This window comes from Schistocerca gregaria, chromosome 1 (genome assembly GCF_023897955.1).
Source record: "Schistocerca gregaria isolate iqSchGreg1 chromosome 1, iqSchGreg1.2, whole genome shotgun sequence".
In the NCBI taxonomy this organism is placed as follows: domain Eukaryota; kingdom Metazoa; phylum Arthropoda; class Insecta; order Orthoptera; family Acrididae; genus Schistocerca; species Schistocerca gregaria.
Window position 1 is genome coordinate 1,201,446,937 of NC_064920.1, and position 20,124 is coordinate 1,201,467,060.

The 20,124-nt window shown below is 38.2% G+C and overlaps 1 protein-coding gene across 4 annotated transcripts in view; it reads left to right on the forward strand.

Annotated features, from left to right (window-relative positions):
- LOC126284735 (transformation/transcription domain-associated protein) overlaps positions 1-20,124 on the forward strand; it is a 392,578-nt gene that overhangs the window by 340,868 nt on the left and 31,586 nt on the right. For all 4 annotated transcript variants that reach the window (XM_049983877.1, XM_049983882.1, XM_049983889.1 and 1 more), the window contains 3 exons: positions 2,759-2,933; positions 8,030-8,270; positions 19,116-19,209. In XM_049983877.1, coding sequence (XP_049839834.1) covers positions 2,759-2,933; positions 8,030-8,270; positions 19,116-19,209 — 510 coding nt within the window. The remainder of the gene's footprint in view (positions 1-2,758; positions 2,934-8,029; positions 8,271-19,115; positions 19,210-20,124) is intronic.

Consider the following 20,124-nt stretch of genomic DNA (forward strand, 5'->3'; position numbering starts at 1 on the left):
GCGAATGGTCCTCGCCGATACTCCAGGAGCAACAGTGTCCCTAATTTGCTGGGAAGTGGCGGTGCGGTCCCCTACGGCACTGCATAGGATCCTACGGTCTTGGCGTGCATCCGTGCGTCGCTGCGGTCCGGTCCCAGGTCGACGGGCACGTGCACCTTCCGCCGACCACTGGTGACAACATCGATGTACTGTGGAGACCTCACGCCCCACGTGTTGAGCAATTCGGCGGTACGTCCACCCGGCCTCCCGCATGCCCACTATACGCTCTCGCTCTAAGTCCGTCAACTGCACATACGGTTCACGTCCACGCTGTCGCGGCATGCTACCAGTGTTAAAGACTGTGATGAAGCTCCGTATGCCACGGCAAACTGGCTGACACTGACAGCGGCGGTGCACAAATGCTGCGCAGCTAGTGCCATTTGACGGCCAACACCGCGGTTCCTGGTGTGTCCGCTGTGCCGTGCGTGTGATCATTGCTTGTACAGCCCTCTCGCAGTGTCCGGAGCAAGTATGGTGGGTCTGACACAACGGTGTCAATGTGTTCTTTTTTCCATTTCCAGGAGTGTAGATTATGACCTGCTTTCGTCAGCCAGTGACAGCAGATATTCAGACCGCAGGACAGCCAGCAGTAACATCATTGTTAAGTAGCATGAACACACAGTTAAGAAAAGTTATTGGTTTAAATTAATATGCAGTCATACAACTACAAGAAAAGCTAATCTTTGACATATAATAGTGGCCGTCAAAAAGTTTTTGTTCATTTTCTCGAGGGTGGTGTGATTAGACAAGGTCCTAAGAGCACAGATTAAGAATGAGAGTTTCACTCTGCAGCGGAGTGTGCGCTGTTATGAAACTTCCTGGCAGATTAAAACTGTGTGCCCGACCGAGACTCGAACTCGGGACCTTTGCCTTTCGCGGGCAAGTGCTCTACCAACTGAGCTACCGAAGCACGACTCACGTCCGGTACTCACAGATTTACTTCTGCCAGTATCCGTCTCCTACCTTCCAAACTTTACAGAAGCTCTTCTGCGAACCTTGCAGAACTAGCACTCCTGAAAGAAAGGATACTGCGGAGACATGGCTTAGCCACAGCCTGGGGGATGTTTCCAGAATGAGAGTTTCACTCTGCAGCGGAGTGTGCGCTGTTATGAAACTTCCTGGCAGATTAAAACTGTGTGCCCGACCGAGACTCGAACTCGGGACCTTTGCCTTTCGCGGGCAAGTGCTCTACCAACTGAGCTACCGAAGCACGACTCACGTCCGGTACTCACAGATTTACTTCTGGCAGAAGTAAATCTGTGAGTACCGGACGTGAGTCGTGCTTCGGTAGCTCAGTTGGTAGAGCACTTGCCCGCGAAAGGCAAAGGTCCCGAGTTCGAGTCTCGGTCGGGCACACAGTTTTAATCTGCCAGGAAGTTTCAGCACAGATTAAATTGCAACATCTGAATATTTCTGATGTGATGTGCACGATTATAAATTTCACTACTGTGCACTGAACTTCTTGTAGGCTACCTGGCTGAATTTCTGTCAATCACTTACTTTTCCATGGAAAAGCCAATTACGTGTGAAACTGCTCAAGAACTAAGTTTACACTTTTCTTTGAAGGACAGCTATACTTTTTGCCATTGTTGTTGCATAACATTGTAGGGTTTCACTAGAATGTATGTGTCGCATGTAGCCAGAACAGTGAACATGGTTTGCAGTAATAGCACTAATAGATTTTTACTGAATTCTGTACATTGTTGGTAATAGCAAAGAAGTTTTCACTGCAGTGAAGATCAACAAAATGTTTATAGCTCTTGATATAAGCATTTTGGAGCCAATGTGCACTGGACATTTTTGTCTTTTTTTGGTCCATACTACCATCTCTCAAAATATACAATAGTTTTTAATGTCCCATATGCTGAATATCTCTCAAAATATGCAATACTATTTTAATGCCCCATATGCTGAATACACTTTTACAACAAGCAGGTGCAATCTGATAAAATGGATAATAACATCTTTCAAGTTGAACTCACAAACACCGCATGTGTTAATCTCATAGTTGTAATTGGCAAAACGAGGAAAAATAGTGTACTAAGAGACATTTTCAAGTTTACTAAATGAGCAAACAAGAGGTGACTTTAAAATCCCAATCAGAAGGCGTGGAAATATGCTATTGTGCCATTATAAACTGTAAAGTGAGTTCTGGGCCAGACATGAAATTATCCTGTAATAATATCCAGTAAAAATGACAGTAAAGACTGATAATTAATTTGTTCTTTAAACAATTTTTCATGTATAAATATTCATTTTATTTTGGCTGAAGATAGGGTGCAGACAGGTTCCTAATTTCAGTACTTTTGACCCGGTGTGATTCTGATCTGATGAGATTTGATTTCAATCGTGTCAGTGATTCATATTCAGTGATACCTACACATAGGAAGCCTGCGTGAAGTCTCCTGCTTGAGACAGAGCAACTGAATAGCTCTTCCATGTGTTAAGGAGAGGTGTGACAGTTTGTATCAGTAATTTCAAATTGGAAAAAAATGTGGCTTTTATTGTGTTTACAAAATTGGAAGTGAGTCATTAATAGAGTTAACTGCTCCTATCTTCCAGTTAGCAGCTCATTGCGGGTTATCAATTTTTGAACATGTATTTTGGTTTTGTTATTAGTTTCTTGACACTGCTCAAATTGGGCAAGGCCTAAACCGTTTTTTAAATTATTCTCGTAAAATATATTAGATGCCTCATAGAATTCTTTTTTCTCCCCCAGATGGTCTGGTTCCGAGAGAACTGGTATGAAGAAGTCCTCAGGCAGCTACGTCTCGGGCTAGCGAAGTGCCTTGCTATCGCTTTTGAAAACAGTGCTAATGTGGAAGAAGCAACTATTACGCCACATACACTGAATTTCATTAAGAAACTTGTTTCCACGTTTGGTATTGGAATTGGTAAGCTCTGCATATTGTTTGTTTGTTTATTTATTATGTTTGATACACCAGGCAGGGATAACCAACATCAATCCGCTTTTATTGATTATGTTTCAATGGTTGTAACAGCCAAGTAACTACCTAATGTATGAATGATGGGTGTATGGAGAGCAAATGTAAGTCTTAAGTCTGTAAATAGTGGAAGTTTAATTTTAAATCTTGTACATAATTTGACTGTTCTTAACTGGGGATCATTGAAATAAACAATTTACTTTAATTTTTTACTCTACTTGTTTGTAATAGCCAAGTAACTAGCCACTGTGTGAATGATGGATTTAATGAAAGCAGATGTAAGTATTAAACCACTAAATATTAGAAGTTTAATTTTAATTCATGTACATAATTTTACTGTTTATTGACTGAGGATCTTTAAAATTAATGAAACTCAAGTTTTTCTAATTTCATTTTTGTAATGTGTTTATTTGACATGTTCCACACCCAGAAGGATCCCCTCTCTGTGGGTCTATGGAATGAATAATTAATGTAATCTAATCGAGGAACTCAGGATAGAAAACAGTGGAAAACAATGTAAAGCTAAAATACCTTATTTGTTGAAATATTTTGTCAAAAAACCTACAGAGGTTTTCAGGGGAAAATGTGTAGAGCTAAAGTGAATAGGGTACCCATTCACTGCATAAGACATGCTGACAACATTGCATTAATAACTGAAAGTGGAAAACATGTGCAGAAATACATTAAAAAATTTCAGCAATTGCAGATGGGCAACAAGAGAGTGTTGCACAGATTGTAGAGTTTTACAGATATTGCCGCACACACCGTAGTAATATGATGTTGCATATCCTCTACTGTTGTTGAGGGTTCTTGGTACACTCTGTCTCTCACTGCACCCCAGAGAAGGAAGTCTGATGGCGTCAAGTCGGGGGACTGTCCTGGCCATCACACAGTACCTATCCGCTGCACCCACCTATTAGGAAATGTTGCTTCTAGAACGTCTCTGGCAACTTTTGCATTGTGTGTGGAACATGTGTTATGTTGGCACAACATTGATAGACAAGTTTACAGTCCTAGAACACAAAATTAATAGTTGCAACACAATTATTACAGGCAAAAATGAGGACAATTGACATTAAAAATTTAAAAAACTTAATAAAGTTTGTTATTTAAGCATCATAATTAATGAAAATAGTAGAGGCAGGGTAGAAATGTTTTCAATAAAAGAAGACAACAGTTAGTGAACAATTCATTTGGTAAAGAAAAGAAAAATGAAATTGGCAGGAAAAATTCTCAGGATCCTTGGGGCATAACAGACTGTAATCAGCTTTGAGGTAACAAATGCCACATGGATGTTCCACTTTCTTACTTTAGCTCTAACAGTCAAAGAATTCAGTTTCTTTCGTATTCACTACAGGTTATACATCATGAATGTTTGATGTTGGACATTTGTATTTTTTGCATGGTGAAAATTTAGTTCTACTGTTTTATTTTTATTTACAATTAGCTGGTTTAAGTGGCACTAGTCACAGAGTTAGTCATAGTGTTTATTTTTTCTAGAAGATTCTTTTTACAATTAAATTTTTAAAACTAAACTGTCATTTAATAAGTAAATAATATTGTTATCAGGACCAGAATGTGGATGACAATTATGTATTATTTGTAATTACTTTTAGCAGGAACAGAAATAATATATTTAAAGATTAGTACGTTCTTCCTCAGGAATTTGTAGCTACATAGATCACGAATAAATGGTTAATAGAACAAAAGGAGATGTATATGGAGATGATAAAGTGTAATTTCTATTTTAAAAAAAAGTGTTAGCAAACAATGATAAGGTAAATCCAGAGCTGATATAGAATTTAAAAAAAAAAAGTTATTTCATGTTTCTGTTTATGCCTCATTATGTTGAATCCATTTTGTTCTTTAATTTCTCCTTGTAGCTTGTATGCTTTCAGGCTGAGGTCTTTGTCTTACGCAGTGTGAACTGTTCTTTCTTCACCCTTACTGAAAATTTTTCCTGTGAATCTACACTAGTAGACACTTACATAAGAGTGCTGATGACGGACTTAGCCGCTGTTAGGGCCGGCACAGGAGCAATAGAGTGCTGTTGTATTACTGACAGCATGCGTACTCGCTGGCGAGCCGGCCCAAGCGGGTTGCATCACGCATCCTGGCAGGCGCTCAGCGGCCAGTGCGGCACTATGCTTTCGATTCTCTTCTTCTTCTTCTTCTTCTTCTTCTTCTTCTTCTTCTTCTTCCCCCCCCCCCCTTTTTTTTTTTAAGTTGTTGCATCCTTGAGTGCCCGTTCGCCAGATGTACGTCTAGCAATTGGCGGCTGACGCTACAGATCACACTTTATTAATAATTATAGTACAAGGTTACATCACCAGTTAAAGTTACATTCTCAGAAGGTACACCAAGTCCTTTCATCCATACTTGTATTTTTTCATCATTACTCACTTTACGACAGGAACGGGTATACAATGTAAGTGGCATATTACTATATACATCACTAGGTCTAGATTGGGACTTAGCATCTATTCCACAATGCCAGGTCTTATGACAACTAGAGCTACAGTTAAGAGATAACAAACTTGAATTCACTTCGCTAAAAACATTTACTAGCGCCCTGTCACCCACAGAAACTGTATTGTTGTGCATTACATCCAGCGTAGAAAAAACACTCACATCTTGACCAATGAAACTGTGTCACGTCAACATAAGTTTGAAGTGCCTTTCGTATGCATCAATACATGTTTGCAGATGGGCAACAAGAGAGTGTTGCACAGGTTGTAGAGTTTCTACAGATATTGCCGCACACACCATAGTAATATGATGTTGCATATCCTCTACTGTTGTTGAGGGTTCTTGGTACACTCTGTCTCTCACTGCACCCCAGAGAAGGAAGTCTGATGGCGTCAAGTCGGGGGACTGTCCTGGCCATCACACAGTACCTATCCGCTGCACCCACCTATTAGGAAATGTTGCTTCTAGAACGTCTCTGGCAACTTTTGCATTGTGTGTGGAACATGCATTATGTTGGAACAACATTGATAGACAAGTTTACAGTCCTAGATCCCCCAAGAGGAGCTCCAGTGTGTGTTGAAGAAATTAGCATATCGCTGTCTATTTGATGTTCCACAGTAAAAATAGGGATGTACAATACAGTTAGCAATGGTACTGCACCAAACTTTGACACTATTAGCATATCGCTGTCCATTTGATGTTCCACAGTAAAAATAGGGACGTACAATACAGTTAGCAATGGTACTGCACCAAACTTTGACACTCACTTTTGTTGATGAGTAACTTGGCGAATACAGTGGGGATTTTGCATGGACCAGTAGTGCATGTTCCGCAGATTCACACTACCATGATTTGTAAATGAAGCCTTGTCCGTAAACAACGTATTGCTTAGGAATACTGAATTACCTTGCAGCTGCTGAAGTGCAAAATGACAGAATGCAATGTGGGATCTAAAGTCATTCCTATACAGTTCTTAGTGCAGTGGGATGTGAAACGGATGAAACAATGCCGATGCAAGACTCTGCACATGCTACTGTGGCTTATTTCTACACCTCGCGCAGGTTCTCGTACACCCACCTGTGGATTGTGCACTGCAGCAGCCAGAACAGCAATTTCGTTTCCATTGCGAGTCACTGACGTTGTACGTCAACGTTTTGTGGGAGCCCAGCTTCCTGTTTCCGTGAGTGTCTTGCAGATGTTGCCAATGGTTTGATGTGAAGACACTGACGATCTGGGTAATGTTCAGCATACAGTATCACAGCTGTGGTTGCATTTCTATGACATTCACTTTAAATTAAAATAATATCTAATTTTTCTTCATTACTGAAGGCTGGCATATCGACTAGATCACGGCAAATTTAACAAGCCACAAGAAAACAGATTTTAATGTGGCAACAAATGTGAATTACGTTATGGTATGAGAGCAATTCAGTAGACCAGATTCGGAGATACTTGTACACTGAAGGTAGAGTGTGCTGTGGTGATATTGGTATGTTTAAGGCAGGATACAGGCGCCAGTGCAATCAACCCCTGACCTGAGCACAGTACTACATGTGATGCATTACGTCAGAAACTGTGACACCATTGCTATCCTTTACAAGGCACATATTTCAAAACGTTTGAGGTTTAGAAACGTGAAACCAAGTGTTAGCACTAATTGTACCTCTAGTTGTCATTTCGCAACAATAAACATTATGCGCAGGACATTCATAATTCTGATACCACATTGACACATTATAATAGATGGACCGGTTCACGTAAGGTACAGCTCAAGAAGGGGTTAAACTATCCCCCTTTACGAGTGCCATCAGTGAAATATGGGCCAATGATGTGTTGTCATACAGTACCACACCGTACATTAACACTCCACTGACGTAGTACATCAACCACATCATGGTTACCGGCAGCGTTAGGTGCATGCTTGAGTCTCATTTATTTCAAGCGTCAACTTCGCTTCGCAGTGTCTCGGAGTGTAACTAATGTATTGCAATGCAACCAACACCAATAGTTTTGTAATTTTTCATGCTATTGATTGCATAGGAAATAATAGGGGGTGTCCTTTTAAAAATAGTATTTGTTTACGTTTTAAAGTTTCACATAGTATTTGGTTTCCTAAGCCCCTACCACATGTCCATGCTGGTGAAAATCGTTCTTGAATATCTATTGTTGTTCCAGAGATATTTGAGGTGGCAGAGTTAGGTGAGAGACCCTGTATATGTACACACACACAAGAATTATATTTTGAAGCAGGTGACAGCAACAATGAACAAGTGGACCTTCTGTGTTCACTGGCTGTTCCGAAAGTTGCATTGCTTGTGTATTCATCACAAAACAGAAATAAGACATTTCCTAAATAAATATTATGCTTAATAAAGCAACACACAAATAAAATTTATAAAATGCCCATTAAGTCACTTTAAGACATTAATTTCAAGTCTTCCCACCTTTAACTGCATAGTTACGAAGTTCAGCTCTGTAAAAGCTCCAATATCGTGTCGCATTACAAATCGACAGTGTACATATTAGTCATATTCTTTATCCCCATTCACTTCTATTTTGCACTGTACAATTTTCAGACTTGAAGGCAGAGCGGCAGTCGAACTCTGCTTCATCGTCATCGTTTGTGAGCACAGCCTCGGAGAGCTTGGCCAGCCGCGCACGGGCAACGGCCCAGGATCCGGTCTTCCAGATGATGAAGGTGCAGTTCACAACTGACTTTGACTTCAGCCAGCCAGACTCCATGAAGCTGCAGAACCTCATCCAGAAGCTGCGCAAGTGGATCACTATTCTCGAGGCTAAAGTGAAAACCTTACCCAAGTTAGTTACTGGATTCCTCCTCTTTTACTGCACGCATTTCTGTACCTATATGTATTGACCGATTCTGATTATAATAATGCATTGATACTGCGGTCACAGAGTACTACTTTGTTTGTTTTATATAGAACATAATTTTACATTTATGTTCATTTAATACAAGTTGCCAGTCTTTGCACCACTTTGAAATCCTATCCAGATCCGATTGCATATTGGGGCACCACCTTTTAGACAGTGTAGATAATTTCTTCATCTGTCAGCTCAGTAATTTGACATGAACACTATCTAATATTGCCCTGGTTCAGGAAATATTGTCGATCCAGGATGGTGCAAAGAGCAGTCTGAGTTGTAATGGGGGGGGGGTTAATCTCCATGTGACCTGTGTTAACGTTTAATGATTTTGCTGTTTCCTCTTTGTTTATTATGTCCACCTTTCTGACAGACAAGCATTAATCGCCTTGCAGAACAATGAAGCTATTTTTGTCAGTTTACTAAAGGAATTTGGCTTGTATTAATCTTTTCAGCTAAGCCAGTCTCTGAACATTAAGTCCTCTCTGAACATCAAGTGACCACTGGTATAGATATGTTAGACATTTCAGGATTGAAGCTAGCTTCCTACTTCTGCAGAGTAGATATGGAGGGAGGAGGAGTTGCCACATTTATTAAAAACTGCCATAAATTCAAGAACATTGACATTAATAAATTCTGTTCAGAGCAGCATCTAGAAGCATGTGCAACAGAAGTAGAGTTCCGTAACAGATCCTATATAATAGTAACTATTTACCGAGCACCTGCAGGAAATTATAATCTATTCATAAATCATCTAGAAGCTCTTTTGGGTTATTTAACAGTAAGAAACAAAGAAATTTTGATTGCTGGTGACTTTAATACAGATTTTCTAATTCAATATTCCAGTAAACATTTACTGCAGTTAGTAATGTTGTCTTTCAATTTAACTCACACTGTAAACTTTCCAACTAGGATCACTAAATCCCCAAAGACAGCCATTGATAACATTTTTATAGACAAATCAAAGGAACAAAATCATATCATAAAACCTGTAATAAATGGACTATCAGATCATGACATGCAGCTTCTTGTTTTAGATGTAAATTCTAAGCAGATTATCAAGACTGCTAAATCTGAGTACAGGAGAGTATTCAATAAACCAAAAATTGAGTGTTTTAGAAAACTGCTCAAAGATATGAACTGGAAAGATGTTTATAGTGCTCATGACATGAATGAAAAATATAACACATTCATGAACAATGTCAGTACCATGTTTGAAAACTGTTTTCCTCTAAAAGTTACTCAAATTAAACAGAAGTCTATAATAAAACCATGGATCACACAAGGAATAAAGATTTCCTTTAAGACAAAAAGGAAAATGTATCTGTCGACCAAGAATAGCTCCAATGCTGATGATTTAGCTAAATACGAGGAATACTGTAAAATATTAAAAAAAGTAATTCAGACATCTAAACAAATACACTACGAGAAGAAGATAGCAATGTCAGGGAAAAAAATAAAAACAATATGGGATATAGTGAAAGAGGAGACTGGTAGAACCAGAAAGGAACAGGAACAAATAGCACTAAGGTTAGATGACACATTAGTAACCGATGGGCATAGTGTGGCAAATCTATTTAACAAGTACTTTATATCTGTTACTGATAGAATGGGATTGTCAGGATCAGTAAATGATCCCCTTGAATATCTCAAACTAACCTTTACAAATAGCTTCAGGTACATGAATATGTCACTCACATCACCAAAAGAAATAACTTCCATAATAAAATCTTTAAAAACAAAGCATTCTAGTGGTTACGACGAAATATCAACAAAGTTAATTAAGGCATGTTCTTGTGAGTTTAGTACAATTCTAAGTTACTTGTGTAACCAGTCAATTATAACTGGGAGATTTCCTGACTGGCTGAAATATGCAGATGTTAAGACTCTATTTAAGAAAGGGGATAAAGAGGTGCCATCAAACTACAGACCGATTTCACTTTTAGATGTTAAGACTCTATTCAAGAAAGGGGATAAAGAGGTGCCATCAAACTACAGACCGATTTCACTTTTGCCAGCATTCTCAAAAATTTTAGAAAAACTAATCTACAGGCAGCTTCTCAACCATCTGACCACAAATAACATATTATCAAGAACACAGTTTGGATTTCTGAAGGGTTCTGATATTGAAAAGGCTATTTACACCTACAGTGAAAATGTGCTTAATTCATTAAATAACAAGTTATAAGCAGCAGGTATTTCCTGTGATTTGTCAAAGGCATTCGATTGTGTAAACCACAACATCCTTTTAAATAAATTAGAATTCTATGGTGTCACAGGCAGTGCTGCAAAATGGTTCAAGTCATACCTTGCTAAGAGGAAACAAAGGGTGTCAGTACAAGGGACTAGTGAATTAAGTCATCAGTCATCGCCAGAATGGGAAGAAATTACATGTGGTGTACCACAAGGATCCATCTTAGGGCCAGTGCTTTTTCTTGTGTACATTAATGATCTCTCATCAGTTACACTGCCAGAAGCAGAGTTCGTTTTGTTTGCAGATGACACAAGTATTGCAATAAATAGTATGTCGAGTGTAGTTCTAGAAAGATCTGCTAATGATATTTTCATGGATATTAATAAATGGTTTAAAGCCAACTCACTGACATTAAACTTTGAAAAGACTCATTATATGCAATTCAGAACCTATAAGAGGTTTCCACCCAGCATATGCATAAAGTACGAAGAAGAGCAGATAGAAGAGGTTGCCAGTCTTAAATTCCTGGGATTACAACTTGATAATAAATTCAGTTGGGAGGAGCACACCACAGAACTGCAGAAACGCCTTAACAAATCTGTATTTGCAATTCGAGTGTTAGCAGACATAGGCGACATAAAAGCGAAAAAGCTTGCATACTTTGCCTACTTTCATTCCATAATGTCATATGGTATAATATTTTGGGGTAACTCTTCAAGTCAAACAAAAGTTTTCAGAGTCCAGAAGCGAGTAATACGTATTATTTGTGGAGTAAACTCACGGACGTCTTGTAGAAACCTCTTCAAAGAACTGGGTATACTAACTACTGCCTCTCAGTATATTTACTCCTTAATGAAATTTGTCGTAAATAATATATCTCTTTTTCCAACAAACAGCTCAGTTCATAGGTACAATACCAGGAACAGAAATGATCTGCACAAGGATTTAAAAGCACTTACTTTAGTTCAAAAAGGGGTCCACTACTCAGGAACACTCATCTTCAATAATTTGCCAGCAAACATAAAAAATTTAGTTACAAATAGAGATCAGTTTAAAAGGAGCCTGAAAGACTTACTAGTGACCACCTCCTTCTACTCCATTGACGAATTTTTTAATAGAAACAAATGATGTGTTGTATATATTTATACTATTAGTATTGTTATTTCAGCTTACAAATAAAAATAAAAAATGGTGACATGTTCCACATCCACGAGGATCTCCTCAACACAGATCTATGGAACGAAAAACTAATCTAATCTAATCTTATTTGAAACAAAGTGTTTAATTCTGCACTATTGTCTAGTTTCAACTGTTTGCTGCATTTTGAGTGCACGTTTTTATCTTCTAGCAATAAAGAACCAAACATGAGATAAAACAGTAATGATACGCCAAGAAAATTTACATCTGAATCTGAACATATGAATGTGCACTTCAAGCCAATTTTTAGTATGATTCACGAAAATCTGATGCTCTTGGAGTATCCTCTAAGGTCTTACTTCTTTTATGACATAATGTAAGATCTTTTAATGCTTTGTGTAAAACATACGGGCTCCCTGTGTCACCGTAGCTGTGCAAGCATGGTGACGTCTGCTACCTCGCGCCCTCTGGCAACTGCTGAAACGATCCTACTAAGTAGGATGCAGGAAAATATTGCGAATGGTTGTTCGAAAACCTTAATTTCCAAGTATTTTTTCCTTTTACACAAGATGAACTATGTGTGAGAATGTATGATGAATTTCTTAAATCACAGAGTGCTTGACTCTCATTTAAAAATCAATTCTTTCAGGACTACAATTTAGAATAATTTGGAGCCCAGAAGGTAAAAAAGGTAAAACATTTATGTGGTTGTTAAAAATTTTATTGGCACATTTGTGTGATGTGTCTTAAAGTGCAAGTCGTGCAAAAAAAGATCAACATTGCATGTGAAAGATTAGTTTCTCTTGCAGCTTATTAATCTTGTAGCAACACTATGTATATTAATTTAAAGCACTAACTTTTTCTATTCGTGTTCACGCTACTTGACAGTGATGTTATTGGCTGACTACATTAAGTGTCCTGTTTTGAATATCATCTGTCACGGGCTGGTGAGATCACGTAACATGGCTATGACTGGATTACAAAAGTGCATCACCATCTCTGTTTCAGTGCTTCAGGAAGTAACATACAGTGTTTGGTGGAATTCGAATTTACACTTTTGTAATATGAAAATATGTAGTGTACATATTGCTGCACATCAGACATTTTTCGAAAACGTGAGTTTCGTTTTCTAACGTGCTGGGAAATTATATTCTGGTGTATGAAACCTTAACCACTCAAAGGATTAATAAGTTTTTACAGTTCCGAAGAAAAGTATACTGTCACTTAACACGGAAAAAGTATATTTTCATCCAGGAGAACGTGTATTTTTAACCAGGAAATTCTGGAAAAATGCAGGAAGTTTTTTCCCTCATACGCGTATACACCCTGTACATGTAGCATCCTCCATAGTTGAGTCACACTTTTTGAAAATTTTCCCAATAAAACATAATCAACAATTCGCCTTATTTATGACAATCATCACGTGCTTGTTCCATTTCATATCAGTTTGCAACATTATGCCTGGATATTTAAACAATGTGACTGTGTGAAGCAGGGCACAACTAACGATGTATTCAAAAATGTGTTTTTCCTTCTCATCTGCATTAATTATATTTTTCTGCATTTTGTCTAATTCAACTCATATTGTACAGTCACTTGATGACAGCAGTTTACTGTACACCACATCATCATCAGCAGCAAACAAGTGCAGACTGATGCCCACACTGTCTGCCATATCATTTATGTGTATGGAAAATACTAGTGGTCCTACCACATTTCCCTGGAGCACTCCTGACAATACCAAAGTCTGTGATAAAAACTCACTGTTGAGTAGTGTATGGTGTGTCCTATTACTTAGAAGTCTTTGAGCCACTCTCATATCTGGGAACTTATTCCATATGCTCGTTCCTTTATTACAGTCTGAAATAGGAAACCACATAAAATTTATTTCGGAAATCTATGAATGTGGAATCTGCCTGTTGCCCTTCTTTCATGGTTCATGGGATGTTATGTGAGAACAGGGCAAGCTGAGCTCTGCACGAGTGATGGTTTCTGAATACTTGCTGATTTGTGGACAGATGTGTTTCCTTCCCAAGGAAGTTTATTATATTCAAACTGAGAATATGTTCAATAAGTCAGCAGCAAACAGATGTTAAGGATATTGGTCTGTAATTTTGTGTGTCCAATCTTGTACCCTTCTTTTATACAGCGCTCACCTCTGTTTTTTTACCGGTCCCTTGGAACTTTGCAGTGGGCAACAGATTTACGGTAAATTCAAGCTAAGTAAGGCGCCAATGCTGTAGAGCACTCTTTGTGAAACCAAATTGGGATTCCATCTGGACCTGACGACTTATTTGTTTTCAGCTCTTTCAATTGTTTCACTACAGCAGGGATGCTTATTACTATGTCGTCCATATGGGACACTGTGCGATGGCCAAATGCTGATATGTTTGTATGATTCATCTGCGTGAACAATGTCTTAAATGTGAAAATTAAAACTTCGGCTCTTGTTTTGCTATCTTCTACTGCCACACCAGACTAGTCAGTGAGTGAATGGATGGAAACTTTAGACCTGCTTAGTGATTTTACATAGGACCAGAACTTTTTCGGATTCTTGGCCAGATCTTTTTCTAAGATATGACGGTGGTAGTTGTATGCTTCACAGACAGATCATTTCATAGATGCACAAATCTCTACTAACCTTTGCCTGTTGTCATTTGTGTGCGCTCTGTTGAACTCAAGAGGTCAACAGCGTTTGCTTCCTCAGCATTATCCGAATTTCATTGTTAAACCATGGTGGACATTTTCCATTCTTAATCCACTTTTTAGTCAACATACTTCTTTAGAGCACAATTTACAATTGTTTAAACTTTTTCCGTAATTCCTCTGTATCCATCATACTGGAACTAAATGAAGTCAGTTCGTCACCTAAGTCAGATGCGAACAATGCTTATCTGCTCTTCCTAGTAGAAACACCCTGTTAGCCTTCTTGATTGATTGATTTAATTTCTGTAACTGTAGTCACTACAATGACATCATGATCATTAATCCTTGTGTCTATACTGATGCTGTTGGTGAGGTCCAGCCTGTTTGTAGCTGCAAGGTGTAAAATATTCCCATTGCATGTGAGCTGCTGAACTAGCTGCTAAAGACAGTTTTTGGACAACACATTCAAAAGTAATTCACTAGGCTGCCTATCTGTACCCCTTGCAATGAACCTGTAGATATCTGAGTCTAAACTTAGTAGGTTAAAGCCACTGCCAGCTAGTATTGTGTGTTTGGGTATTTACCCAATGCTGCCCCCAGAGTTTCTTGGATTGACTCTAGAACTGTCACAGCGGAATAAAGTGGTTGGTATAAAAACCAACTATTCAAGTGCTGAAGAGTGCACCTTTACATGACCAATCTCAACCACTGGTAGCTGGCTACGTCTTTCATTTCAGTCTTTCTTTTATTCTTCTTGTTCCAGAGAAAAGGTGTTTCAGAAACAAAACATAACAAAGCGATCTGCCAGCTTGTGTAGTGATGCTGACCCATGGGTCTGGCTACTGCACATTTCTCCTTTAGGTAAAGGTGTTCCAGAAACAGAAACATTCCAGGGGAAAACTTGCGAGCTCACAAACATAATGGCTTCCCAGTTTCTTTATCAGAATACTACTCTTCTCAATACAATTAATTGGTGCTTCCTTGGGAAAAACCCAGACATTACATTTAAATACTTAAACATATAACAATGAAATAAAATGTTTACATAGTCACAACATACTTAACATACTTTTACAATTGTTCTGCAAGATCTCTCCCCCTTCTTTACATTGAAATAATTATTAATAAAATTATTTCAGATATTGACAACATACTTCAGAAATGTGAGCTGTTCCATCATACATGCCCCACATTTTCTTGAAATGCCGTGTAACAATGGCTTCAAGAACGTGTCCGCGTACCTTCACATGCAACATAGCTGTGTTTCGTGTGTAGACTACATTTCGCATTTACATTGTCATCATTACTGAACGTACCACTTACAAATTCTTTTTAAGTTTGTGCATCATAATTTTCGCAAAATCTCTATACATTAGTAATTCACCTAATTATAACATATTATACTTATCAACTATAATATTATTTAGAAAGAACTGAGAATTTTTCATTCTATTTAGAAAGAAAACCTCATTTTTGATAAGTATAACATTCCATTGAATGTATTTGAGTCTTTTTTGTAGTTAGTTTAAAGACCCTTAACATAAAAATGATCACTTACACTTAAATATTATTTACTACTTTATGCAAAAATGTTAGTAAAACAAAATTTTAATGCAGTATAGCTTTTTTTTTCATTGTTGTATAAAAAACGTCCATGAATAATATCATATTTCAGTATGTCTGTTTTCTTTTCATACTTCACATATTTGTCTCTTACTGTCTGCAACTCTGTCTCTCATATTTTGTAATACATTTTAGATAAGTAACAGCTTCTGAAACTTACATAATTATGTTTGTGTACATTAAACACAATTTTAATTATGTAAATAAAATAGAAAGAAACTTCCACATGGAAAAAATATATTAAAAACAAAGATTCCAAGACTTACCAAGCGGGAAATCACCGGTAGACAGGCACAATAAAATAACACACAAAAACACACACACACACACACACACACACACACACACACACACACACACACACACACACACACACACAAAATATGTCTGCTTGCGTCTGTATATATGTGTGTGCGCGTGCGCGCGAGTATATACCTATCCTTTTTTTCCCCCTAAGGTAAAGACCGAGCAAGGTGGCGCAGTGGTTAGCACACTGGACTCGCATTCGGGAGGACGACGGTTCAATCCCGTCTCCGGCCATCCTGATTTAGGTTTTCCGTGATTTCCCTAAATCGCTTCAGGCAAATGCCGGGATGGTCCCTTTGAAAGGGCACGTCCGATTTCCTTCCCCATCCTTCCCTCACCCGAGCTTGCGCTCCGTCTCTAATGACCTCGTTGTCGACGGGACGTGAAACAATATTCTCCTCCTCCTCCTCCCTAAGGTAAGTCTTTCCGCTCCCGGGATTGGAATGACTCCTTACCCTCTCCCTTAAAACCCACATCCTTTCGTCTTTCCCTCTCCTTCCCTCTTTCCTGAAGATGCAACCGTTGGCTGTGAAAGCTAGAGATTTTGTGTGTGTTGTATGTGTGTTATTTTATTGTGCCTGTCTACCGGTGCTTTCCCGCTTGGTAAGTCTTGGAATCTTTGTTTTTAAACACAATTTTTACGTACATAATAAACATTCTTATCGGTTCATGAAATATTACTAATGATTTTGCTCAACATGGACATTACACTCTACACTCAGACATATTTTTGTCTTTGTTACTGATTACTAATAATGTCCATTCTTGTTTTATACATTTTTATGTGACATATGTTTCTAACATCTAACCCTTTTCCTCACTTAGGAAAGTCTAAATAAAATCTGTTTGTGTGTGGGATGTTTAAAATTCTGGAAGGTCCTTTGCATACAGACTTTAATTTACAAATCTTATGGCTTATCTCACTTGATTTCTCATGTGTTTTGCCTTGTATAAGGTTACAGACTGCAAATTTACTATGCTTGAAATTCTTAGCAGGACTCCGAATTCTCACTTCTGCTTGCTGTTAAATTTTGTCTTTAAGAGTTTCTTTCAATTTAAGAGAAGTTCTCTTGGTGTAATACTGGACAATTTTGAATTGTACAAAGGCTGTTGAATAAAGAATGATTTTTTTTTTAATGACATACCTTTACTCATCCTCAGAATTTTGATGGTTCTTCTCAAAGTAGTCTCCCGTGAATTTGATGCACTAGTCCCTGTATTTCTGCCAGTCTTCAAATACATGCTGGAAACAATTTTTTGAGAGGTCCTTCAAAATCGCCTCCGCAGCCTTCATCACTGCTTCTGATGATTGATAATGCCTCCCGTGAAGGCGTTTCTTCATGTGAGGGAATAGAAAAAAAGCCACATGGGGCTAAATGCGGACTATAAGGAGGATGAGGGATGCACCTCACGTTGATTTTTACAAGATATTTAGCAACAACATTGGCAATATGCGGTCACGCGTTACCATGATGTAGCATCCAGCCTGCTTCACGGAAATGTGGTCTTTTGTGCCTGATATGGACTTGCAATGTTTTTAGGACATCCCTGTAGTATTGTCCAGTTACTGATGTGTGTTCAGGTACAACATGCTGATAAACCGTTCCATGAATATCAAAGAATGAGATGACCATAACTTTCCCAGCAGAAGCAACCATTTTTGCTTTTTTGGGGTTTGGTGATGGAGATTTCCACACTGAGCTTTGCTGTTTGCTCTCAGGATCATAATGTTGTAGCAAAGTTTCATCAGCAGTGTTTACATTTGAAAGAGACTCTGAATCTTCCCTTAATATCAACTTTAACTGCATGCAGACCTGCACGTGACTGTCCTTTTGTTTGGGAATCAAGATTCTTGGAACCCATCGTGCACAAATGCGTGTCGTGTAATTTTTCTGTCACCAATGTGTGGATGGCACCCAATGAAATGTTCAGTATTTCAGAAAGTGATCTTAAGGTAATTTGTCAATCCTCTCTCACAATGACAGCAATATTGTTGACGTTTTCTTCCGTAAGAGCAGTAACTGGGGCACCAGGTCCACCTTCCTTTGAAATTGATTGTCTCCGTCTCTTTAAACATTTTAAACCACCTCCAAGCTCTGCTGTAGGGAAGAACAGACTCCCCATAAGCCTCCTGTAACGTTGTATAGGCCTCAACTTATGATTTGTTGAGACAAAAGCAGAATTTCAATGCCACATATTTTTCCTCATGTGTTGCCTCCATTGCAGCGGTAGGCAATACTGAACGTGTCTGACCTTGCCTGCCTCTCACAGGCGGGAACCAGGAGTCCCAACCAAGAAACTTCTACAGTGTGTTTGTTGCACATTAAGCTAACAGAATATCATAAGGTTAAATTGTAATGTGAAAAATGATGACCATTAAAAAAAAGAAAATTTGATCAATCTTTATTAAACAGCCCTCGTATATATTTTAGATGGATCTTTTAGTGCATACTGTAATCTGAGACATAGCAGCCATTGAATGAAAAGAATAAACAATCCTGCTGTTTTGTTTCTAGTAGCAAAGTGTTTGAAATATTTGTCATTTCAAGCAGTAAATCATAAAGAGCGTAAAAAATTATTTCTGTAGACTCCGAGAATGTCTCCTACTAACCAAGACAAAAATTTAGAAAGAAACTGATTCGTGAGACCCAAAAATCACATTGCATCAAGGAAGTAATGCAGTTAAATTTAAAATTTATATTAAGTACATACCAATGTTGTGATCTTCACTGAGTTAAAATAATAATATAGTTCAGCGTAGTATTACACTGCACAACAGAGGCATTGTGCATTGCTTCTTTTACTGAAATGTATGCATTCTGCAGTTTCTTGTACTTAAGTGCAGTCTCTCAATAAAACTTATATTTTTTTAGGTCATTCCTGATTGAAGAGAAATGCAGGTTCCTCAGTAATTTCAGCATCCATACAGCTGAAGTTGAATTGCCTGGGGAATTTCTGCTACCAAAGGTATCGATTATTATTTTCATTTCTGTTCTCAATTTACTATTCAATAATATTGTCTTTCAAATAAGTAATATTGTATGGATATTTTGATTAATCTTATAGGTTTGTTCTCTGCTCCCAATGAGAAATAAAGTTGGAAAGCACAGCAGTGATAGCTTTATTTTTACAGGTTTCTCCGCTGCTTGTTCCCCCAGCTGTAGGTTCAGTGGTGATAAGTCTTCTCTATCTATGATTTGTATTCCATAGGGAACTTCCAATTTTTAGAGTAGTTATATAATGCCTATCCAATGCTTATTGTATCAAATATGTGAGCAGAAAGGAGAGTGGGGAGGAACAACTATTCTTTCTGATTTGAGAGAATATCCTTGCCATTCGCTGTAAGTTTTGAAGCAATTTTCTTATAGTCAATAGACATTTTTGCAGTGGACTACAATTTTTGTTAATGAGCTACAGGCAGACATTTTCTTCATACTGAACTAAAATGATGACCATAGACAGTTCACTAACTTTTCATTTGCATTTGGTCTTGTATTGTGTTTATAATTATGAAATATGGGAGGAAACTGTTCAATGTTTCTAGAGTAAACCTCTCCTCATGTAGCAGTTTGCGCTCTACATAGCCAAATTGAAACTGTGTACTGGACCTTTTGTGTGTAATGCTTTTGCCAACAACTGTCTAGACACCACTCAGGAACAGTTTGAGATACCAGTTTGAACTCCAAATTCTCCAACTATACAGTCGGAGAGCAGTAACTAGAATTGGCCACAACTGCCAAGTATCTAGGAGTTCCTGCCTGAAGTGGTTTTAAGGCAGAATTACCATAGGAATTACAACTATGAGGGAGGCAAATACCATGCACAGATTTATTGGAAGAGATTCTGAAGGAAGTGTAATTTGTGAAAGAGATGGCTTACAAA